This window comes from Erpetoichthys calabaricus, chromosome 8 (genome assembly GCF_900747795.2).
Source record: "Erpetoichthys calabaricus chromosome 8, fErpCal1.3, whole genome shotgun sequence".
Lineage (NCBI taxonomy): Eukaryota > Metazoa > Chordata > Cladistia > Polypteriformes > Polypteridae > Erpetoichthys > Erpetoichthys calabaricus.
In genome coordinates, this window is record NC_041401.2 from 20900362 (window position 1) to 20926706 (window position 26345).

The 26345-nt window shown below is 40.8% G+C and overlaps 1 protein-coding gene across 1 annotated transcript in view; it reads right to left on the minus strand.

Moving 5' to 3' along the window:
- The window catches only part of myo3b (myosin IIIB), a 619900-nt gene that overhangs the window by 348396 nt on the left and 245159 nt on the right, over positions 1–26345 (minus strand). The window contains 1 exon segment of the mRNA XM_051930711.1: positions 15348–15462. Within this exon segment, the coding sequence (XP_051786671.1) occupies positions 15348–15462 (115 nt within the window).

Sequence of the window (26345 nt, forward strand, 5' to 3'; positions counted from 1 at the left end):
CAAAGGATGTTTACTCCTTTATCTAGGAAATGGAGTTTATGGATTCAGGGACACTCATGGCTAACATAGGGAGCAATATTAAAACACTCTAGGTCCTTCAAAGGGTGGTTCTGATTCTGAGGCACCAGAAATTAAGGAATACCATTTGTGACTAAATTAAATAAATAAAATGGCAATTATGAAATATTCACATGCATAATCACTCGCTTTGCTCAAAGTGTCTCTACGAGATGATCACGTCTCGACCCAAAATTTCTACAGTATATACATACATACATACACACACACACATATACGTGCACTGACCACTTTATTAGGTACACCTTGGTAGTAACAGGTTGCACCACTTTTTGTCTTCAGGGCTGCCCTAATCCTTAATGGCATCGATTCAACGAGGTACTGGAAACATTCTTCAAGGATGTTGGTCCATACTGACATGTCAGAATCACACAGTTCCTCCAGATTTGTCGACTACACATCTCCCGTTCCACCACATCCCAAAGGTGCTCTATTGGATAGCGATCTGGTGACTGTGGAGGCAATTTGAGTCCAGTGAACTCATTGTCATGTTCAAGAAACCAGTCAGAGATGATCCGAGTTTTGTGACATGGCGCGTTATCCTGCTGGAAGGAGCTATCAGAAGATGGGCACACTGCGGTCATAAAGGAATGGACATGGTCAGCAACAACACTCAGGTAGGCTGTGGCATTTAAATGATTGCAAATGGATACTAATGGGCCCAAAGTGTGCCAAGAAAATATCCCCCACACCATTGTGTCAATAGTTTCCTGCTGGTGGTGGTGGTATAATCTGTGATTTTATGCTTTTGATGTCCAAATTCTGACTCTGCCAACCAAATGTCTCAGCAGAAATCGTAACTGATCAGATAAGGCAGAATTTTTTCCAATATTCTATTGTCCAATTTTGGCGAGTCTGTTCGAATTTTTAACTAACATTAGTGGTGGCCATCGTGGTATCCTGCTGCTGTGGCCCACCTGCTTTAAGGTTCAGTGTGTTGAGTGTTCAGAGATGCTTTTCTTCATACCTATCACCTTGAACCAGCCTGGCCATTCTCCTCTGACCTCTGGCATCAACAAGGCATTTTCACCCAGTGAATGGCTGCTCACTGGATATTTTCCCTTTGTTGGACCATTCTCTGTAAACCCTAGAGATGGTTGTGTGTGAAAACCCCAGCAGATCAGCAGTTTCTGAAATATTCAGACAAGCCTGTCTGGCACCGACAACCAAAATCACTTAAATCGCTTTTCTTCCCCATTCTGATTCGCGGTTTGAACTTCTGCAGGTCATCTTGACAATGTCTACATGCCCATGTGCATTGAGTTGCTGCCATGGGATCGATTGGCTGATTAGATATTTACATTAACAAGCAGTTGAACAGGTGTACCTAATAAAGTGTCCAGTTAGTGTATGTAAATGAGTCAACAAATAAAACTAAATGCATCTAACTATTGAAATACAATGTAATTATTTTAGAATCATTACAGGTTTAATTTCATAATGGCCATATTTTTAAAGACTTTTCTGAAAGGCTCTTTTGCCATATTTATTTCCCAGTGTCAATGTTCCTGATGGTTTCATCATTTGTCAATCATGTTAATCTTGTTAATCTTCTAATTTTACTTGTTGATTATGTGTTATTCTTTGTTTATGCATGTAAGCTGCCTGTTTTATTCCATTGGTTTTGTGGGTGGTCTCCCAAGAGATGGAGCTACCTGCCAATCACCACCAGTAACTGTTCTCAACTCTATACATCCAGAGGGTCTCCCACAGTTCCTGGAGGTTCATTTCAAACATAACTGGGTGTGTCAAGTTTTCTTGAATTTTGCTGTGCTTATTGTGATTGTGGATTTTCTGACTTCTTGCTCAGACTTTGAATCATCTTTGTATTGTGTTTTTGGGACACTGTGTGCTTGGGTTTGCCATGCTGGCAGTTCATTAATGTCTTTTCTGCTCTTTGAAGCTTCTTAGCAAGACAGAGCATTTTTGTGGTAATAAATCTTTTTATTTATAATGACGCTGTGTTTATCCTCATTAATTATGAATTATGTTTCTGGACTTCTCTAGCGCCTTCAACACCATCCAACCTCTGCTCCTTAGGGACAAGTTGACAGAGATGGGAGTAGATTCATACCTGGTGGCATGGATCGTGGACTATCTTACAAGCAGACCTCAGTATGTGCGTCTCGGGAACTGCAGGTCTGACATTGTGGTCAGCAACACAGGAGCGCAGCAGGGGACTGTACTTTCTCCGGTCCTGTTCAGCCTATATACATCGGACTGCCAATACAACTAGGAGTCCTGCCACGTGCAAAAGTTCGCTGACGACACTGCTATCATAGGCTGCATCAGGAGTGGGCAGGAGGAGGAGTATAGGGACCTAATCAACGACTTTGTTAAATGGTGCGACTCAAACCACCTACAACTGAATACCAGCAAAACCAAAGAGCTGGTGGTGGATTTTAGGAGGACCAGACCCCTCACGGACCCCGTGATCATCAGAGATGACTGTGTGCAGAGGGTACAGACCTATAAATACCTGGGAGTGCAGCTGGATGATAATCTGGACTGGACTGCCAATACTGATACTCTGTGTAAGAGAGGACAGAGCCGACTATACTTCCTTAGAAGGCTGGCGTCCTTCAATATCTGCAATAAGATGCTGCAGATGTTCTATCAGACGGTTGTGGCGAGCGCCCTCTTCTATGCAATGGTGTGCTGGGGAGGCAGCATAAAGAAGAGGGACGCCTCACGCCTGGACAAACTGGTGAGGAAGGCAGGCTCTATTGTAGGCATGGAGCTGGACAGTTTGACATCCGTGGCAGAGTGACGGGCACTGAGCAGGCACCAGTCAATCATGGAGAATCCACTGCATCCACTGAACAGGATCATCTCCAGACAGAGGAGCAGCTTCAGCGACAGACTGCTGACACTTTCCTGCTCCTCTGACAGACTGAGGAGATCGTTCCTCCCCCACACTATGCGACCCTTCAATTCCACCCGGGGGGGTAAACGTTAACATTATACAAAGTTACTGTCTGTTTTACCTGCATTATTATCAATCTTTAATTTAATATTGTTTCTTTATCAGTATGCTGCTGCTGGAGTAGGTGAATTTCCCCTTGGGATTAATAAAGTATCTATCTATCTATCTATCTATCTATCTATCTATCTATCTATCTATCTATCTATCTATCTATCTATCTATCTATCTATCTATCTATCTATCTATCTATCTAATAGTTGGAGTTTGGTGGTGATATCCCCCTCTAGTGGGCATTCATTGGAAATGCTTTTGAAACTCATTGAAAGTTAAGTGGATTGGGACTCCTAGTTCACAACACCAGGACAGCATCAAGACAAATTCAAGCCGACCTTCAAAATCAAGGCACGATAGCTTCATGTCATTCTATCCATTGTTGTTGGAGTGAAAGTGAGCTCCATGGAAGAAGGACTTTCTTCTGAAAGACAGGCACAAATAAGCCTGACGCGTTTTTGCTTAAATGCACATTGAAAAGCTACAGTCCTTCTGGGAGAATATCCTTTGGTCACAATAAACTAAAGCTTTTTAGGCAAGTCACAGGAGACTAAACAGTGGTTACAAAAGAAAAGATATACCATTTATAATGTGAAACATGGAGGAGGATCATTCATTTTATGGGGTTGCTGCACTGCCTCTGGCAGCGGGTTCCTTACATTTGTACGGTGTGTGTTGAAGTCAGAAGATTATCAAGGCATCCTGCAGTGAAACATGTTGGCCAGTTTTAGAAAGCTCTGTCTCAGCCTCAGTGTAGTGTAGCATGACGACCCAAAACATGCACCTAGGACAAAGGTGGGCAAATCGGTCCTGGAGGTCCGCAGTGGCTGAAGGTTTTTCATTCTAACCCAACTGATTAATTAGAAAACAATCCTCACCAATCTTATTTAACTTTTTGGCTTGTTAGTCTGAATGTTAGGTTCTTATATCATAGATGTTTTTCCTTTCCAAGGATATCATCCAAATGATTTGAAGCCTAAAATGGATAATTTTCAGTCTGTCACATTTTTCTAATCAGTGTTTTATTAAACCACATAGTGCAGGGGTGCCCAATGTGTCGATCGCAATCATCTGGTAGATCGCAAAGATAGTGCAGGTAGATCGCGTTGCATTCAAAAAAAAAATTTTTAAGTTAGTCTATCATATATCCTCCCTATGGCATTTGCCACTTGATTGACATACAGGGCGGCCAGTCTGAGATCTCTTTTCTTCTAACACACTGGTCATCCCGCATGCATGATCAAACACCCAAGCTACTGCAAAACTCTGGCTGTGATCTAGTTAGCCATCCAATTTATATCGACTAAAGAAGGGATTTTAAAAAAAAATTGTTTGGGGAGGGTATGGGCTGGATGTGGAATTGGAAGAGGATTTTTTTTCTCACAATGTCACAATCAAAGTGCGTTTGTCTGATCTGTAAATCTATCATTGCTATTCCAAAGAAGGAAAATTTGGAAAGGCACTTTCGAACTGTTCATAAAAACTACGAAACCGACTTCTTTCCGAAAAGCGATCTGAGAAAGAGAAAGGAGAGGGAACTAAAATCACAGTTAATCGGACTGAATCGGACTTCATTTTTCACTCGGCTGAATTCAAATGCTCAGTTAATGCTTTCAAACGAAAAATGCAACATCTGTCCTCAAAGCTGCAGCGCCTTGATTTGGGGAACATCTAAAACCTCGCATCAGAGCTGGAGACACAATGGCAGGCGTGTGCGCAGCTTGACAGTATGCGCTACACAGAGCAGATTGAAAATTGCCTGTCAGACTTTGACAGACGGTTTCAAGACTCAGCTTTACTTGAGCCAATCGCTACATTTAAGTGCTATCCATTTAGGGAAGATGTTGAGGGGGATTCACCCACATCTAAAATTACAACACTGTTTCACCTAAAACTCCTCTACAGTGGAGGATGAGATTTTGACACTACAGGATCACATTCAGCTGAAGTCTGGGGCTCTTGGACAGTTTTGGAACTTACTCACAGAGGAAAAGCACCCAGACATGAGGAAATGTGCTGCCTCCTTGACTGCATTATTCGGCTCTACTTATTAATGCGAGTCAGCCTTTTCCCACATGAAGATTATTAAATCCAAATACTGTAGTGACCATAAATGTATTGAATTGCTATTGTACCATATGGGTTATTCAGTTATGCAAGGTACGACAACATATATTTTATGTATAAAGTATACTCAGTATATGCATGCATATATATATTTATATATATATATATATATATATATATACAGTAATCCCTCCTCCATCGCGGGGGTTGCGTTCCAGATCCCCCCCCCCCCGCGAAAGGTGAAAATCCGCGAAGTAGAAACCATATGTTTATATGGTTATTTTTATATTGTCATGCTTGGGTCACAGATTTGCACAGAAACACAGGAAGTTGTAGAGAGACATGAACTTTATTCAAACACTGCAAACAAACATTTGTCTCTTTTTCAAAAGTTTAAACTGTGCTCCATGACAAGACAGAGATGACAGTTCCGTCTCACAATTAAAAGAATGCAAACATATCTTCCTCTTCAAAGGAGTGCGCATCAGGAGCAGAGAATGTCAGAGAGATAGAGAAAAGCAAACAAATCAATAGGGCTGTTTGGCTTTTAAGTATGCGAAGCACCGCGGCACAAAGCTGTTGAAGGCGGCAGCTCACACCCACTCCGTCAGGAGCAGAGAGAGAGAGAGAGACAGAGAAAAACAAACAATCAAAAATCAATACGTGCCCTTCGTGCTTTTAAGTATGCGAAGCACCGTGCAGCATGTAGCTTCACGAAGCAGCTACACAGAAGGGAGCAAAGTGAAGATAATCTTTCAGCATTTTTACACGAGCGTCCGTATCGTCTAGGTGTGCGAACAGCCCCCCTGCTCACACCCCCTACGTCAGGATCAGAGAAAGTCAGCGCAAGAGAGAGAGAGAGAAAAGTAAGGTGGGTAGCTTCTCAGCCATCTGCCAATAGCGTCCCTTGTATGAAATCAACTGGGCAAACCAACTGAGGAAGCATGTACCAGAAATTAAAAGACCCATTGTCCGCAGAAATCCGCGAACCAGCAAAAAATCTGCGATATACATTTAAATATGCTTACATATAAAATCCGTGATAGAGTGAAGCCGCGAAAGGCGAAGCGCGATATAGCGAGGGATTACTGTATACATAAATACAGTAATCCCTCCTCCATCGCGGGGGTTGCGTTCCAGAGCCACCCGCGAAATAAGAAAATCCGCAAAGTAGAAACCATACGTTTATATGGTTATTTTTATATTGTCATGCTTGGGTCACAGATTTGCGCAGAAACACAGGTGGTTGTAAAGAGAAAGGAACGTTATTCGAACACTGCAAACAAACATTTGTCTCTTTTTCAAAAGTTTAAACTGTGCTCCATGACAAGACAGAGATGACAGTTCTGTCTCACAATTAAAAGAATGCAAACATATCTCTTCAAAGGAGTGCGCGTCAGGAGCACTGAATGTCAGAAAGTGAGAGAAAACCAAACAAATCAATAGGACTGTTTGGCTTTTAAGTATGCGAAGCACCGCTGGTACAAAGCTGTTGAAGGCGGCAGCTCACACCCCCTCCGTCAGGAGCAGGGAGAGAGGGAGAGAGAGAGAGAGAGAGAGAGAGAGGGAGCCAGAGGAAAACAAACAGTGAAAAATCAATACGTGCCCTTTGAGCTTTTAAGTATGCGAAGCACCGTGCAGCATACTTAAAAGCTGCACACAGAAGGTAGCAACGTGAAGATAATCTTTCAGCATTTTTAGACGAGCGTCCGTATCCTCTAGGTGTGCGAACAGCCCCACTGCTCACACCCCCTACGTCAGGATCACAGATAGTCAGCGCAAGAGAAAGAGAAAGAAAAGTAAGTTGGGTAGCTTCTCAGCCATCTGCCAATAGCGTCCCTTGTATGAAATCAACTGGGCAAACCAACTGAGGAAGCATGTACCAGAAATTAAAAGACCCATTGTCCTCAGAAATCCACGAACCAGCAAAAAATCCGCGATATATATTTAAATATGCTTACATATAAAATCCGCGATAGAGTGAAGCCGCGAAAGGCGAAGCGCGATATAGCGAGGGATCACTGTACATACATATATTATATATATATATATATATATATATATATATATATACATACGAGGGGGGACCCAAAAATAACCGAAATTTTGTTGTTGTTAGGTTGGTACTTGTAGTACGTGGTTGGGCCGCTAGGGCGATCAAGTTACACTCCTCACAAGTCAGTCTGCCAAGTGCCATCAGTCTGGAAGGTTGTGCTTGTGTTCAGTGAATTTTTTTGTAAAAGTAGTTTTGTGCAAGCATCGTTTTTTTACGATGGCCGATTTGAAGATTTGCAAGATTTGAAAATGAGAAGAGTTTCTGCAAAATTCGTCCCGCGATTGCTGACAGCAGTTCAAAAAGAGCGTCGCCTGGAAACTTGTCGTGAAATGAAGGATCAGTTTGATAATGACCCAGATTTTTTTTCCAAAATTATTACAGGAGATGAATCGTGGTGCTACAGTTACGATCCTGAGTCGAAACAGCAGTCCAGTCATTGGAAAATCGCGAATTCTCCTTGAGCAAAAAAAGCTCGGCAGGTGAAATCAAAAGTGAAAACAATGTTGATTTCTTTTTTTGATGTCAAAGGTCTTGTGCATTATGAATTTGTTCCAGCAGGTCAGACTGTAAACCAAGCATTCTACCTAGAAGTGTTAAGAAGGTTGCGCAACAGTGTGAGAAGGAAACGCCCTGATTTGTGGGAGTCGGGCGATTGGTTCTTTCATCATGACAACGCTCCATCTCACACTGCTCTCAGCATTCACCAATTTTTGGCAAGAAACGGTACGACAACCCTGAACCACCCACCCTACTCACCGGATTTAGCTCCATGTGATTTCTTTTTGTTCCCTCGGATGAAAAAAGACTTGAAAGGAAGGCGTTTTGCTGACGTCGAAAAGGTAAAACAAGAAACGACCAGAGCATTAATGGGCATTACTTCAGACGAATTTAAAAAATGTTTCGAACAATGAAACAAACGGTTAGATAAGTGTATTTCCGCCAATGGAGAGTACTTTGAAGGAGACTAATTGTAGTTTGTACAGAAAATTAAATTAAACATGTTTTAAAAATATTTCCGATTATTTTTTGGTGCTCCCTCATATTATATATATATATATATATATATATATAATCATTTTTAATGTAAGTAGATCATTTCGACCTGGTCATTTTAAAAGTAGCTTGCAAGCCGAAAAAGTGTGGGCACCCCTGACATAGTGCATGATGAATCCACACAGGTGTAAATGGAAATAAGTTAGATGGTGAACTGCTGGCTTCTCGATCATTTACAGCTTAATGCTCATAAAGAGCAATTAAAAAAAGGGAATGCAGCATTTTAAGACTGAAATAAGCAAATAAGGGTGGGGAACCTTAACAAGCAAGAACACTAAAATGTCACATGAGCAATAAGAGCTTCATCAGCAATAACTGACTTCTCATTAAGAAACTGGGTTGGAGCAAAAAACTGCATCCCTCCAGGACCAACATACCTCACTCCTGATGCTGGAGAACTCAAGAGTGGTTAAAAGACAACGCTAAGATGTTCTGAAGTGGCCTGCTAGGAGTCCAGACCTGAATCTAGTTGAATGTCTATGGAAGGAGCTGAAACTCAAAGTTGGGAGAAGGAACCCATCAGACGTAAAAGAAATGGAGCAGTCTGCTTAAGAAGAGTGGGCCATATTGCCAGCTGCAAAGTGCCTGATTGCAATTATTCCTTTAAAAGGATGTGCAACAGAATATTAGGTTAGGGGTTCCAATAATTTTCTCCATTCCACTTTCATTTTGTTTTATTTTTTTTTTTAAATAATATTGAGTCCTAAATCAAGGGGTGTCCAGCTCTGATCCTGGAGCGGCTGCAGTGGATGCAGGCTTTCCTTCTAACCATTTTCTTAATTAGTGACTCGTTTGTCCTGCTAATTAACATCTTTTGCCTTATTGGTAATTGACTTGCTGAGACACAGGCCACTTAATTGTTTCTTTTTTCCTTAATTAGCAGTCAAACAATAATGAGATTCAAAGTGAGCCAATACATAATTAGCTAACCACCGTTCAACATACACTATCTGAAAATAAAGAAAGGTGAAGGTCTCGGCAATGTTGATCTGTTCAGGTCCGCAAAACATTTTGACTAGTGTTCCTAGAAAAAAAGAACATCAACAGCTTTGGAAAACTCTGCCATGGCAGAATGAGAGCATTGTGCTGGGAACTGTGCTGTACTTGTGGGAAATGGGGGAAGGCGTTTTCCAACAATTTTTAGGGGACACTTCTCACCATAGCTGGAGTTTCAGAAGCTAACTTGTGTGTGTGTGTCTCTCTCGCTCGCCTGTGTGTGTCTCTCTCTCTCGCGCATGCGCCTGTGTGCTCTAAGTGAATGAAAAGATGGAACTCTGGAGGGAGCAACATACAATTGTCTGTGACTGAAAACTGGTTTTGGCAGATACAGGCATATCTTTTTGAAAGTTTGGCCCTGTGCTTTATTAATTGTCATTGCAAAGGCTAATCTAACAGGAAATTTGAATCTGATGGGGTCAGGGATATCTGGGGAATATGGACAGTTTGTGAGGTAGGAGCTGCGATAGTTTTTCACTCCAGTACACTGCAGTGAATGCTGAGAACAGTCCATCTAGTGTCTTTATAGAGACTTCTTGCTGGCATGAGGTTTCTGAAAAGCATGACGACTGAACCAATTTTAAGTTTGACTTTGTGTGGAGGCATGCCAGTGGGAGTAATGGCTGCCCGGCGGCTCATGGGAATAACGCTGCCTGATTGCCAGTCGGCATCGTTTATGGTCAGAACTACGACAGTATGTGATCTTCTTCGAACCTCCGACTTTCATTCTTGATTAATGAAAACATTCTTGGCAAATCTTTTCGCTCTCGTGCGAATTGTTGGCACTGTAGTGCATGTGCCATGGTCGGCTGCTTAGTGAATTGTTGGTGAGCGGGGCTCGGTCTTGCATGCCATGGACTTAGTGAATTATATATATAGATTAAACCATTAATTACTCTACAAAGCAGATTATTTCAACATAAAGTGGCACTGGGTTCAAAAGCTATTCCATTACCACGGACAAGAAAGGAATCAACCCTTAGAAAGGTGCCCGTCAGTCTCTGGGCTCACACTCCTCCACTCACTTTTTTCAGTGCCAATTTAGAGTTGCCAGTTACTTTACTCTGCATGTCTGTAAGATGTGGAAGACGCTGAGAGCAGCCAGAGAAGTCGGAGCTTATGCTCAGATTTGATCACAGCACACTGGAGATGTCATGACACCCTTACTGCCCCAATTTAGTTTTATTCATTCATTTTTTTAATTTTGTAACCATCATTTTTGTTAGTTTAAAGAACTAGTATGCAATAATCACTAAAATCTTACTTGAAAAAACTTACTTGATTATAAAATGATACATTTGCCAGATATTTTTATTGGGATCTTATTGCTACAGTTGAAGTTTAGTAAGAGTAATAAAATAAAACTACCATTGCCCCAATGCTGCCCATTAGCCTTCAGTTCTGGTCACATTTTTGACAATTACCTGTATTCTTTGAAAGGTACACTTACTTCAGCATGACACAGTGTCACGTCTTTTGCTTAATTGTTTCAGTTTTGTTTTCATTATAATAGATCTGTCTTTAGACATTGAGTGTACAAGAAAAAAACTGGAATGGGTCTCCTCAGATATTCAAAAAGGCAAATAAGCAGCAGAGAAAAATCTCTGACATTATTGTGAGGAGACAAAGAGGAAACTATAACACTGCCATCTAGTGACAACAAAGGGGAATTCTGCGTTAGATACCAATGACTTCCAGAGCTACATTTCTCTAATAATATTTAGTGGGATTGCCTTCTGTTTTTCACTCTAACATCACCTTTACTTTGTAATTCTTTTATAATAATTTACTTAAAAATAGAAATTGGAAAAAGTAACTGCAGTATTCATTTTGACTGATACAATTCGTCATATGCATTTACTACAAATATCCAACTTTTAATATCACAGATTTCATACTAGTTGAATCATTGCATACAGTTTAGCATAATAATAAAGCCTATAAACCTTAAAAAATGTAAACAACTGAAAATACTGAGAAAATCAATACTGTTTTTAATAAATTATTCTCTCGGCTGCTCCTGTTAGTAGATCATCTTCTCCCATCTCTTCCTGTCCCTGTCATCTTGTTCTGTTACACCCATCACCTGCATGTCCTCTCTCAACACATTCATAAACCTTCTCTTAGGCCTTCCTCTTTTCATCTTCCCTGTCAGCTCTATCCTTAACATCCTTCTCCCAATATACCCAGCATCTCTCCTCTGCACATGTCCAAACCAACACAATCTCGCCTCTCTGACTTTGTCTCATAACCGTCCAACTTGAATGTCCTCATTTCTAATCCTGTCCATCCTCGTCTCACCCAATGCAAATCTTAACATCTTTAACTCTGCCACCTCCAGCTGTGTCTCCTCCTTTATAGTTAGTGCCACCGTCTCCAGTCCATATAACATAGCTGGTCTCACTACCGTCCTGTAGACCTTTCCTTTCACTCTTGCTGATACATGTCTGTCACAAATAACAAAACTATATTCATAAATAATAAGTAAATTAATAAAAAAAAATAAATGTAATAATATAAAATAAACTATATTGTCTGCTTCCAATATTTACAAGAATTTTAAAAAGTGTGGTGAAAGAATACTTTTCAGAATTATATTAATTTCCTTTACTTAGCTCTTGAATTCTTTTAGCTTTTAAATTGACCTTTTCATGAATTATTATAATTTTTTTTTTATTTTTTTTTTTACTTAAGAAAGCATTACATTAAAGCCTGACCCAATCAAGTGGTCAAATTTAATAACCGGATTCCTGATGTGTAAAAGAGACAGCAGGCTAGGAAAACAAACTCCATGGCAAGTGGCCCAAGTCACAGAAAATATACGGCCAAGTTGTAAATAGCAGTGAAAAGGGACAATGGACCAGAAACTGAACAGAAAAAAAATTCAAAGTCTTCAAATGGGCAGCAGTCAGCAAACCTTAATGCAAATTTGAAAACGTTAATCAGAAATTCTTTCAGTGTTGAAAGAATCACAAAAAGTCCTGCATCACTAAACTGATTATCAGTAATAAGTGCAGCACGAGTTTTAGTAAACATTCCAAACTCCAACACCAGGAGTAGCATGCTGCCATCTTAAATACCCTTTGGATGATGACATCAAAATGTGCCACTGTTGGATATCATGTGACAAGCACTGCCAACAGCAATAATGCAATCAATCCTAAAAATACACTTAAATGGCGATGCTCGTGAGAACCAAAGTGCCAGCATGAAAACAAACTATTTCAACATGAAAAATTACAAAAGGAGAATAAAAATGTTACCAAAACAATAACTACACTAAACAACCCACCAGAATTATTACCAAATGCTTCAGAGGGATTCTCAATGAGTGGCCATTATCATGGGAGAGCAGACTGTTGTCATTTAATCTTACAAGTGGTCAAGATGGTGTGAGGCCTTCAAAAACACCCTGGAAAGCAGGCCAGAATGCCACCAGCCTGCCCAGAGGAAGTGCAACAAAAGTCAGCCAAGCTTCCACTTAAGTGTCTGGCCTCTGTCAACCCCTGGCAAAAATGAGCTTCACTCTCAAAGTACAAAAATATATACTGTAAGGTAGTCGAGCATTTTCAAAATACACCACAAGGGAGAGGATCCCTGTTAACTCCAGGTTTGTACGGAAAAGGGCCAAAATAAATGTTTATAAAGGAGGATTTATTTAAAGAATAGGAAAATACATCAGGTTCAAAGGAGGAAAAAAATTATTTTCACAGACAGTCCTTAGCAAACAAAGTCAAAAATAAAAACCATAAAATTATTCCATTTCCAGAGCAGAAATAATTAAACAAAAAGAAAAATACACATAAAAGCATCACCACCAGAGCACATTCGAAATGAACCACCCTGGACTTTGATTCCCAGTAGCTGGGGATGGGCCTTTAACTATACTGGACAGGTGGCCCTGCAACCTGATTTTGCCTTTACTGAGGCTCCAAAGTACACAAAAAAAAAAAAACACAAAATAGGCAATCCTAAGTCCCAATATGAAATCCAAGAAATGGTCAAAAAGCAGGACAAAAGGTCACAAAAATCCAGTAAAACATAATAATCCAAAAAGAGAAATACAGTGGAACCTTGGTTCACGAACGTCTTGGTACACGTACAAATCGGTTTATGACCAAAAAGTTCGCCAAACTTTTGCTCGGTTCACAACCACACACTCGGTATACGAACAAACCAGTTTCCCTTTCGGTTTGTGTGCGCCGATGATTTCCGCACATGTTGCATTGTTCTTGGTCAGACGTGCGTGCTTGCACGTGCGTGCGTGCGTGCTTTCGCTGTGGACTCTTTGTGCTCTATTTCATTTCCCTTCCGGTTCGTACACGCCAATTACTGTATTTAAGCACATTGTTCAGCCTCTCCCTGTTCATTGTTCTCAGTCAGACGTGCGTGCTTTACCGGTGAACTCTTTGTGCTCTACAGTTTTTCGTGTGCTTTTGCAGTTAACCATGGCTTCTAAGCAAGTGAAGAGTGGTGAGAAGAAAGTTTTGCAGAAAATTGAAATCGAAGTAAAGAAAGAAATCATTGAAAAGTATGAGTGTGGCGTTACTGATTTTGCCGCCAAGTACAAGAAGTCAAAATCTACGATTTTGACTATTCTAAAGCAGAAAGAATCTATTAAAGCAGCTGATGTTGCAAAAGGAGTTACAACGTTAACCAAGCAGAGGCCTCAAGTGCTGGAAGAGGTGGAAAAACTGTTGCTAGTGTGGCTGAACGAGAAGCAACTTGCAGGGGATAGCGTAAGTGAGGCGATGTTATGCGAGAAAGCCAGGAACATTCATGGCGATTTGCTGCAAAACTATCCTTCTACGAGTGGAGAAAGTGAGGAATTTAAAGCCAGTAGAGGATGGCTTGAAAAGTTTCGCAAGAGAAGTGGCATTCATAGTGTGGTAAGGCATGGAGAGGCTGCTAGTTCTGACGCTGAAGCTGCGAAAGAATTTGTGAAAAATTTCACAAAATTAGTGGAGGACGAAGGCTACATCCCGCAACAAGTCCTCAACTGTGACGAGACCGGAATTGTTCTCTACTCAGTTCCTCCTCACTTCATGCCAGAACTCGACTTATTCAAGGTTAGTTTTCTTGGTGGTTTATGGTTAGTTTTTGTATTACGGATTTTTCAAATGTTCATTTTTCGGTTCATAGCATGAATTGTTGCAATGTTACTTTTCTTTTTTTTTCAAATGTTCATTTTTTTCCCTGTGCTTAAAACTCAATAGAAAAAAAAAATGTTTACAGCGATTGGGTCATAAGGCTACAGTATAGCGCGAACTCTTGCAATGTTAGTTTTCTCTGTTGTTCAAGGTTTTCTGTGTTATTCAATGTTTTTACATTTAGTTTACTATTACGCTCTGCATTCTATGGTTTAATTAACTATATTTGTGCTTAAAAACTTAAAAAAAAAATATATATATATATATATTTACATACAGTTCGTATGGTCTGGAACAGATTAATTGTATTTACATACATTCCTATGTGGGAAATTGCTTCGGTTCACGACCAAATCGGTTTACGACCAGAGGTTTGGAACGAATTATGATCATGAACCGAGGTTCCACTGTACACACAGGAAGGTCTCAACAACCACCTATTGCATTCACAATGAACCGCATGGGACTGTGAGTTTTATCTCATCCTTTATAGGGCTGAGGACAGGCCCTTGAGGTGATGAGCAAGCGGCACCACCACAAAACACAAGGAACATAACAGAAGATACTTTGACACACAAAAACTAAATAACCAAACAATTTAACAAAACAGAGAAATGAGATTCTCGAGAACCAGCTGGGGTGGGGAACCCTGGCTGAAACATGACACCCATGAAGTGACTTATGGGAAAGCTCAGAAGCTATAGTAATCTCAGGTGAGGTTATAATGGCCGCCCCTTAGCAGAGCAAGTTAAACTGTGTAAACTTAGAAGGCAGGAGAGGCAGACATTAAAGACAAAAGAAGGAAAAGTAGTGAGAGAGAAACAGTGAGCAAAAAGAACAGGCTAACAGAAAGGCCAGCCAAAGACACAAAAAGAGGACACTGTTGTAGTTTAAACAATTGTTGTTTGTCCTGTAGAAGTTTAAGATAACGTACCCATCCATGTTTCTATATTTAAAGTGAAAGCTTTACCTCTTCTGTAAAGCCAATGATCCTAAAACAGTGCTGAATGGCTTTAAACTGGTCTTTGTACACTTTGTTTGTGATGATGTCCTGCATTACTTTTCCATTTTCATTGTCAATATACCTGTTGGTGAGAAAGAAAAAAAAAGTAGTTAATGCCCAGAGCACAAAGGATGAGGGCATATAAACTGCTCAGTTAAAATTTACTAACTTAGTCGTGTTTAAAAAATAAAATTATTTAAGAGTATATATTTATGAATATGTCCAACATGAAGAATTAAAATACAACATCTTCCTTAAAGTCAGCTGATTGTTTAAGGACTGTTTCAGAGGTTCTCAAACTGTGGGGCACAAGTAACAAAAAAGGGGGCGTGAATGTTGCCATATGTGGTGTAATTTTGCTATTCGTAGGGTAATTTTAAACTTGTAGCGGTGTATCAGCAGCAAAAAATATAGGAATAAATTTTATTAGGGTTTCAAAAAAATGTTAACGGGGCACGATTAAAACTTATGAAAACTCGGGTCGCAAATACTTAAAGGCTGGGAAACGCTGGACTATTTCACTCTGACCATGAATTAAACAAAGACAACTACGATACTGTGTATTAGATATATTGTATACTAGCTGTCCCCCACGGCTCCGCCTGTGTAGTAGTGAAACAGGACAAACTTTAAAAATCAATAAAAAAAATGCTTAAAAATGTAATAATTTGTATTGAGAAGAATTTATATTGATATTTTTCATATCCGAGGGTCTCTTGATATACAGAATTTTTAGTTTTGATACCAGGGGTGAGAATGTGGCTGTGATCTCTTTGCCAAAGATGTAAAAAGTTGGCCAAGTGGAAGGTCGGTACGCTCCAATGTGAAACGTTGGCACTGTATCTGAACGTGTTCAGCTCTGATGGGAGAGCGTCCCCCTCGTGGGGAGAAGAGCACGTGGCTGTGATATCTCTGCCAATGAGTAGCGACCCTCTAAAACACACGTAGCTCTGATCTCTCTCAAAAACGTCAAACGTTACTCTTTAACAATCTCTAGACGAATAATGTCTGCTGAACAAACAGGTATCACTAGCTAAGCAGAGGCAAGATGCATTCCAACACGTGGCGAGAGGTAAAGTGGCTCGAACGGAGGCTGGCACGTGAGTTACGAGGGCCCCGCCAGCCTCCTCTCGGCCCGCTGCTGCTCTCTCTGATTTGTGTGAATACATTGGTGCAACAACCAAACTGTGATACTTAACGCGATGAGAGAAGTCACAAAATCAACAGGAATGTTCAAGCAAATTATAGAAAAAAACCCGATCTAAAGTAATTCTCTCGTGAAAACCGAACAGACATACAGACAGACAGGCATAGGATTTTATATATATAGCGATATAGTAAACTTTGTTAATTTTAAGGATTTCATTACAAAGAATAAATTACAAATCATTAAGGCAAACAGCACTAAATCATATTCAAATTCATATTCATACTCTGAGGCTAGGGATCTGCACTGGCAATCGGAAGGTTGCCAGTTTGAATCCCGTAAATGCCAACAGGGACTTTGCTCTGCTGGGCCCTTGAGCAAGGCCCCTTAACCTGCAATTGCTGAGCGCTTTGAGTAGTGAGAAAAGTGCTATATGAATGCAAAGAATTATTATTATTATTATTAAACAGACTAGAGAGCAGAGAAAGAAAGAAAAAGATTTCATGTGAAGTAATCACTCAGAGATACTGAAACATCCAAAAGGTTTGCGATGTTGAGGTGTGGTAAGATTGATAAGAGCCTGCAGATTCTAAAGAACCTTTGAAGTGTTCCTCATGAAACAGATGTGTCTTTTGGTCATTTATAGTAAAATCGGATATCTGTTTCCCTCTGTGTTATGATAAGTGGGCTATAACTCTTCCAGTTGAGTAAGATAAGACTGTGTGCTAGCAGTGTAGTAAATAGCAGATTTTCCTTTAAGTGGAAATGTCATGTCGGGTGTTCAAAGGTTACAAATATATTGACATTATACAAATCACTAAAGGTCCCAGTGACAAATGTATTCCATCTTTTAAATAATGTATATGGTTAGGGTCATTCAAAGTAGAGACGCTTGACAAAAGATGGACATCATGAAGTTCCAGTGGGAGAAATTTTAAAGCCAAACTGAAGAGAGTAGGCAGACTTTAAGTAAGAATCAAAGCAAGAAGAACAGAGACTGGCAAACGTGTTCAAACTGAAACTAAACTCCTTTGAAATAATTACTTCTTAAATTTTGACAGTGCACTGTACAGAGAGTGGACTGTGACAAGTGGTCTGTGGTGCTGTGCAGGTTTTTAAATAAATAATCACGGCCCAAGAGCGTGCAGGCTCAGAATGGGTGCGGGTGTGCGCTCGCTGCTCTCAGACTGATTACGGGGTTTGGTTGATCACACACTTGCATGCGAAAGTAAGCAGAACAGTGAGGTGCTACAGTCATACATCGGTGTGGTCAGAGGGCCACATCTGTGCCCATCAAGCCAATATAAGAGGAGCCTGCATAGCTGAGACAGAAAGAGAGAGAGAGACCAGGAACAATGGAGAAATAAAAGAACAAAAGGAAGAGAATTGGCGGTTAAAAGGGGAAAACAGATTAGGGAGATTAGGGCAGGATCAGGTGGCATTGGGGTGTGGAGGAAATGAGGCAGGCAGCCAGGAAGAGAGCCCTTAGAAAGAGATTAGGGCTGGCGCTTGAGGGGGATGAAGAGGATCACTACAACTGGGATAGCCAGAGTGACCCAATTCTCATTCCCGCCCGATGCCGGCAAAGTGGCAGCAGGATTTGAAGGAGCGAAGTGAGACACACTGCTGGGAGCCTGGGGTGATAGCAGTGACCCGAGCCTGGGAAAGACGTCCACTCTGGCTGCAGGATCCCATTTGGGGTAGGCAGAGGAGAAGTCAGTTTTAAAAGGATGCACAGGAGTTTTTAGAAACATTTCCTCCTGCCTTGGGATTTTACGCTTGGTTTTTTAAAAGTATTTATGGATTGTTTCCACCGTCAGATGTATTTTTTAATGGATATTTTAAATTGGACTATTTATTTGTTTATGCAAACAAGATTGCACTGCACTGCACTGTGCTTGTTTTGAGACACCTTACTGTTAATAGAAGCACTGACACTTTTACACCTACGCCTTGCTGTAACCGCGGGACCTCATTTGGCCGGCTCATCTCGGTCTATGACTATCAACGGTTCCAGGTGGAAGCGTCTCCTGGATGTAACAAGGGACGGTGGAGCTAAACCGGACTGTCACACGGACATGCAGTATGTGATTGTCTTTTAAAGGCGCTGCTCACCATATCTTCTGCAGAAGTGCAGTATTCTAAGGGAGGATCAAATCACTTGATTTCCACTTAGTTGCCCGTAATTAGGGGTAACTGGTGTGCACAGTAAAGCATAAGAGTGTTATGTTACATTCTAGGCTTGTGTACATTTTTACTTATACTGTTTCCAAGATATTGTTGTCCATTTTTCTGTGTTATTTCATGTTAGGTTTGTGGTGCTGAGCCCTCTCCTCTACTGCCTCTTCACAAACATCTACAAATCTACCCATGATAGTAACATGAGAATAAAGTCTGCAGATGACACCATCGTGATAAGCCTGCTCTCCAATAATGACGAAGCAGCTGATAGAGAAGAAGTTGAGAATCTGGAGAGTTGGAGCCAGAAAAATAACATTGCACAGAATTCCAAGAAAACAAAGGAATTGATTCTGGACTTCAGGAGACTGAACTACAGCGGTTGCCATCACATCAGCATTAACGATGATAGGGTGAAGACAATCTAGAGTTTCAGATACTTGGGAGTCCACAGACCTGTCATGGATAATAAACACAAGAGCAATGGCCAAGAAAGGTCTTCAGAGGCTTCACGTCCTGAGGAGCCTGAAGAAAGCACAACTCCCACAACAGCTTCTGGTTAACTTCTACAGGTGCACCATAAGATTCTGTCATCACGTACTGCATTACAGCGTGGTACTGTGGCTGAACCTCTGAAAACAGCATGGCCCACCAGCGTATTATCAAAATGATTCAGAGAATCACTGGTGCTCAGCGGAAGATTCAGAATCTTCACTACCTGCTGCGGCAGAAAAGCAAAGGACATTTGTAGAAATCCAACCCAGCCCAGCCATAGCATTTTCACTCCTCTGCCCTCTGGCAGGCGCTTCATAGCCCAACATATCCGCACTACCTGACTGAAGAACAGCTTTGACCCCAAAGCAATCAGCCTATTAAATGCACAGCGATCACTGCCTTCACTAAAACAGACACCACACCACTGACTGAACTGAACATCTGCATCAACCACACACTTAGATATGGCCCATGTGGAGCTCATGACCATTACATTGACTGGGATTCTCACTGTGACTTCACTTATTATTTACCGGTGTATGCTTACATGCTTACCTTTACTTTTACTCTGTGTATATTTGGAACTGTTACTATTAACTGTGCTTCTCATAGTTTAAAGTTTACTTTTAAATTTGTGCTTGTAATTTTAATGTCTATTCTTACATACGCTGAGGTGTCACCTGCTGCAATCAGGTCCCAATCAAGGTGGTTTGTCGTGTGGCGGGTGCAGCAACACACTATCAGTGCATGCTCCCAACCTCATAACCTCTTAAATACCTTTATCTAAGACATCTATAGGCTTTTTCCAAGACATATTTCATTGTTTTGCACCGTGACAATACAGGTACCTTAGTGCTTTTATCTTATTACTTAGTGTTTTTTATACTGCATCTTTAAATGTTTCACTATTCCGTGTGTTCTGTGGGTGGACCCTGAGGAGGTGGGGCCACTGTGACATCACACCTGAGGGACCGCCTTCCATCTTTATATTCTGGTGGATAAGATGACTTGTAGGAGCCCTGCATTATATGTATTATTATTTTCTTTTGCTATTATATACTTTTGTGGATTTTTGTTTTGCTCTGTTCCTTGTATCTGTTATTGGTGTGTGGATTTGAATTTGGTTCCTTTTTCAGGCATGTCCTTTTGCCCGTTCTCCCCTCTTTTCTTTTTTTGTGCTTCTTCAATTACAGCTTGTTATAAAATCTTATTTATGAAGATTCAGAGATTTGGCAGTTTCTCTTTCATGAAGGGCATTTTTGTGCATTCTAAACTGTTTTAAGTATATTTTGAACTCTTAAAGCCAGCTCCCCATTTTATGCTAGCTGGGGACTGGCTAACTAGGTGTTTTAGGAAAGCCACCATTTTTGCCATGTTCCTGCTTCATAGGGCAGATTTGGTACAAGATTTTCTTCCCTTGCCTAACCAAGCAGGTACAAGTTCAAATTTGTCTGATTCCCACCACTATTGTCTCATAGCAGATATATTTGCATCCTGACGAGAGATTGATAAGTTAGGTAGCAGCATGTTCTCATTTGCTTTATATCCCTGAAAAACATTTTTTATTACCCCTAACAACCTTAATTCTTCCACATAATGTGAACTGAAGACATTAGCAGTCAATAATGTCTTCATCAACACATTTTATCAGATTGCTAAAGTTAAATTTGAACAGCACTTTAAATCATTGTGTAATTATGGCTGCTAAGCATGTGAACTGCTATTAGATATTTAAAGACTACTCCTCAACTTTAAGCTGACTTGCAAGGCTATTCACAGGAAATGTGGTCTTATTCAAATTAATCTCTGATCATGGGATTTTAAACACGTTTTACTTCATATAGAAATGAGTACAGATTAATAATGAAAAGCATTGTGCCGTACACATAAAGCGATTGTTTTTGCTGAGTGCATTTGCTTACAATTCTCAGGCCTCTGATTGTAGATTGTGAGAGGTTCAATGGCAATGGCAAATAAATCTGGCGATAAAGGACACCCCTGTCTGGTTCCATGTTCTAAAAATGGAGAAATCAGAATTTATATTATTTATATTTCATGAAAATTTTTGGTTTTTTTAAGTGCCCCACTGTATGTAAGGGTCCTGAAAACAGGCCACGATATTTACCTACTTGTACTTTCTCTGCAGTCTTGACAAAGGTGCCTGTTTGTCATCTTATATTTAACAACAACAAGCACCTGTGCAGCTAAGTGCTGTCTCACAGGCATAATGCAACATTTATAGGGTACTTCACAAACAGCCTGTATGCTTTTACTGTATTAAATAAAAGTTATTTTTACTAGTACCTGAATTTCTTAATAATAATGTGAAAGAGATAGATAGATAGATAGATAGATAGATAGATAGATAGATAGATAGATAGATAGATAGATAGATAGATAGATAGATAGATAGATAGATAGATAGATAGATAGATAGATAGATAGATAGATAGATAGATAGATAGATAGATAGATAGATAGATAGATAGATAGATAGATAGATAGATAGATAGATAGATAGATAGATAGATAGATAGATAGATAGATAGATAGATACTTTATTAATCCCAAGGAGAAATTCACATACTCCAGCAGCAGCATACAGATACAAAAAACAACATGAAAGAGTAATAAAAATGCAGGTAAAAACAGACAATAACTTTTTATAATTTTAACGTTTACTCCCACCCACCCCCCCGGGTGGAATTGAAGAGTCGCATAGTTTGGGGGAGGAACGATCTCCTCAGTCTGTCAGTGGAGCAGGACGGTGACAGCAGTCTGTCGCTGAAGCTGCTCCTCTGTCTGGAGATGATACTGTTTAGTGGATGCAGTGGATTCTCCATGATTGACAGGAGTTTTCTCAGCACCCGTCGCTCTGCCACGGATTTCAAACTGTCCAGCTCCATGCCTACAATAGAGCCTGCCTTCCTCACCAGTTTGTCCAGGCGTGAGGCGTCCCTCTTCTTTATGCTGCCTCCCCAGCACACCACCGGATAGAAGAGGGCGCTCGCCACAACCGTCTGATAGAACATCTGCAGCATCTTATTGCAGATGTTGAAAGACGACAGCCTTCTAAGGAAGTACAGCCGGCTCTGTCCTCTCTTGCACAGAGAATCAGTATTGGCAGTCCAGTCCAGTTTAAACTCCCAGGTATTTATAGGTCTGCACCCTCTGCACACAGTCACCTCTGATGATCACGGGGTCCAGGGCCTCCTAAAATCCACCACCAGCTCCTTGGTTTTGATGGTGTTCAGGTGTAGGTGGTTTGAGTCGCACCATTTAACAAAGTCCTTAATGAGGTTCCTATACTCCTCCTCCTGCCCACTCCTGATGCAGCCCACGATAGCAGTGTCGTCTGCGAACTTTTGCACGTGGCAGGACTCTGAGTTGTATTGGAAGTCCGATGTATATAGGCTGAACAGGACCGGAGAAAGTACAGTCCCTTGTGGCGCTCCTATGTTGCTGACCACAATGTCAGACCTGCAGTTCCCGAGACGCATATACTGAGGTCTGTCTGTAAGATAGTCCACGATCCATGCCACCAGGTATGAATCTACTCCCATCTCTGTCAGCTTGTCCCTAAGGAGCAGAGGTTGGATGGTGTTGAAGGCGCTAGAGAAGTCTAGAAACATAATTCTTACTGCACCACTGCCTCTGTCCAAGTGGAAGAGTGATCGGTGTAGCATGTAGATGATGGCATCCTCCGCTCCCACCTTCTCCTGGGATGCGAACTGCAGCGGGTCGAGGGCATGGCGTACCTGTGGCCTCAGGTGGTGAAGCAGCAGCCGCTCCATGGTCTTCATCACATGTGACGTCAAAGCGACAGGCCGGAAGTCGTTCAGCTCACTAGGACGTGATACCTTTGGTACTAGGGTGATACAAGATGTTTTCCAAAGCCTCAGGACTCTCCCCCCGTTCCAGGCTCAGGTTGAAGATGCACTGTAGAGGACTTCCAGCTCCAGCGCACAGACCTTCAGCAGTCGTGGCGATACTCCATCTGGACCCACTGCTTTGCTGGCACGAAGTCTCCTCAGCTCTCTGCTCACCTGCGCTGCTGTAATTGTGGGTGGGGATGTCTCTCCTATGCTGGTATCAGCAGAAGGATGGGTAGAGGGTTCAGTACTCCGAGGTGAGAGTGGGTTAGGGTGGTCAAATGAGTTAAAGAAGTTGTTCATTTGGTTTGCTCTCTTCACGTCTCTCTCGATGGTGGCACCCCACTTCGAGCTGCAGCCAGTGATGATCTTCATCCCATCCTACACTTCCTTCATGCTATTATTCTGCAACTTCTGCTCCAGCTTTCTCCTGTACTGCTCCTTCGCCGCCCTGAACTGGACTCTGAGTTCCTTCTGCACGTGCTTGAGCTCATGCTGATCACCGCCTTTAAAGGCCCTTTTCTTCTGGTTCAAAAGGCCCTTGATGTCACTTGTAATCCATGGCTTGTTGCTAGCATAGCAGTGTACTGTTCTTACTGGAACTACAATGTCCATACAGAAGTTGATGTAGTCAGTAGTGCAGTCAACAACCTCCTCAATGTTCTCACTATGTGATCCCTGCAGGATATCCCAGTCCGTAGTTCCAAAGCAATCTCTCAGAGCCTTCTCTGCCTCTGAGGACCACTTCCTGAATGAGTGTGTGGTTGTAGGTAGCTCCCTCACTCTTGGTTTGTAGTGAGGCTGAAGCAGAACCAGGTTATGATCTGCTTTCCCAAGTGCAGGCAGCGGGGTGGCGCTGTATGCATCTTTAACGTTTGCATACAGTAAGAATATGCATTTTTAGTGACAAATAATAACAAAAAAGATTTTTTTACTAAAGATATTTTTGATAACAAACACTGCTCACTACTCACTTGGCTTAAAAATGAAAGTTATTTTTTAAATTAACCTACATTAGAAATATGTTTTCTAACCACATATAGAAATCAAATCAGCGGAAATGACAAAAGCATTGTGTAGGGTGGCCAGCAGCAGTCACGTAAGCCTCAGAAGGGCGGTCAGCCCTAAAGTCAGTTTATAAAAGGAGCAGAGAGGAGCTATCATCTACTTCATGAGACTTTTATACCTTTAGTGCTTTACTTTAATGGCAAAGTGCTTTATAGTAGTGTGCCATGTCACCTTCCTTTCATTTTTTTTCTTGTTGAGTCATTATGAGAAATCCATTTCAATTCAAACTAAAGGTTAGTAGCTGCAATCTGCTGTGCTGATAAACACAAGCGACCACTAAGCCCTGAATTGTTGTGCATATGTGTGAAGTCCATCCGTTACCAGATATCCAGACACTGGAGATGCACTTTAATGCCAGGTGCAAATCTAAACTACAGTAAATACAATCTATATATGAAACATACCGTACATTAAACTGGGTGTTTGAGAAAACTAACAGTCACTGTGGGCCATTTATAATTTGTTTTGAAAATTGATGAAGTGGGTCACCTTAACAAGATCCCAGGGCCAGTTGTATGTGGTTGTCATCTGGCCTAAGTATTTGAATTAAGTTATGAATTAAGTATTTTGCAGCAATTTTATGATTACTTTCAGTCATCTTTCAGTTCCCCAGGAGGGTAACTGGGGTTTTTCTAGTGGACTGCTGCCCTTTGGTTGAGAATTACTGGCTTAATCCACTGAGATTTTTTGGTTCCAAGCCCAGATTTATGCAATACCAGACTAAAGACACATGGGAAATCGTACATTCCAGTCCACTGCTCCAAGGTTATGGAACACGTTGTGATGAGCAGAATCTACTCAATTGTTCAATTGTCAGCTTAAGACGTATCTGTTCAGACCTGTATTTGCATAGCTCTGCTGTCTGCAGATGACTTTTATATTGTCCTTGTGCTTTATGCTGTCTTGATATTTCATTTTATTCTGTGCTTTATTGTTCAGCACTTTGTGACTTTTGTCTGTGACTGGTGCTTTATAAATACAATTCATTTTTACTTTCTTTACCTACTTACTTAATACCTCATTTGATTAAATGAAGGTCTTTTTTGCTTCCAAAGATAAAAATGCCTTACATAGTTCTATCGCAGGAGGCAAAAATTTAAATATAGCTGTCTGCTTTTAACAAATGTAATATCAGCGTATGAAATATGAGAAGATAGCATGGTCGGTTTTCACATTGTGAGAATTCAGACTGTGCAAATAGTGTGGCTGAAGAATAGCACAGCGCTTTAGGAAGAGAACTTTCTGTCCAGCTTTGAAGAGCACAGATAACAGTAACTGGCATTATTCAAAAAGATGCTTTTTTAAAATAAATTCTGGACCTGTAGCATTTATGCTTTGGAGAGATCTAACAGCACTGGAGTTTTCAGAAAGTGTTAAATGTTCATCTAGATTGGTGATACACAATGCCTGAAGTAGTGACATTTCCATTTTATTTATTAGAAAAAATAATAACTAGAGAATCATTTTCATTAAATTTGAGTAAGTAAAGCATGTGAGAACATTCATAAGACATCTTAATCAATGTTGATTTCTGCAGCAGCGTTACAAACTTCTTTATGTTTTTGATGGCCTGGCATCTTATTAGCAATTTCTACTACTTGTCAAGAAGAATTACATGATTGATGTCATAGTTGCTCCATTTCCTTTGTAGTCTATAAATTAAATTTGATTTACTGAGTCAGTGTGTTGTAGTGCTCCGATGTGGGTGTGTAGTAAGTTTATATGTTTAATATGTCACAAAAAATAATTTATAAATCTGCTTCTTCTCACATGTACACCTAAGACAAGGCCAGATTTAGCACACAGGGGCTCATCATTTAGAACTGCTAGGCAAGCATTAGAAGACAAGAAAGGGACAACTACGAAAATGGGCACTGTACTATTTCTGTGTGACAGAGTCAGTATGATATTGGAGCTTCTTTTCCTTGTTTGGAATGGCATGATTTACCTAAGTGGGGGCCTGCACATGGAGAAAGGGTATAAAACCTTGGAACATTGCCCAGCACACCTTTGAAGCCGACGGACGGATGGGAGATAACGTCATCCGATCCTAAAAATCCTTCCAGTGCAGCGACGAAAATGGCAGACTGTATACATCGAGCTCACACTTCGGTGAAAAGTCTTGTCATGGCTTCCTCGTCTGTTATGCCATATAAATCATCATTAAAGAAAGCTAAGTTATTTCTTCTATGTGATTTCTTACCG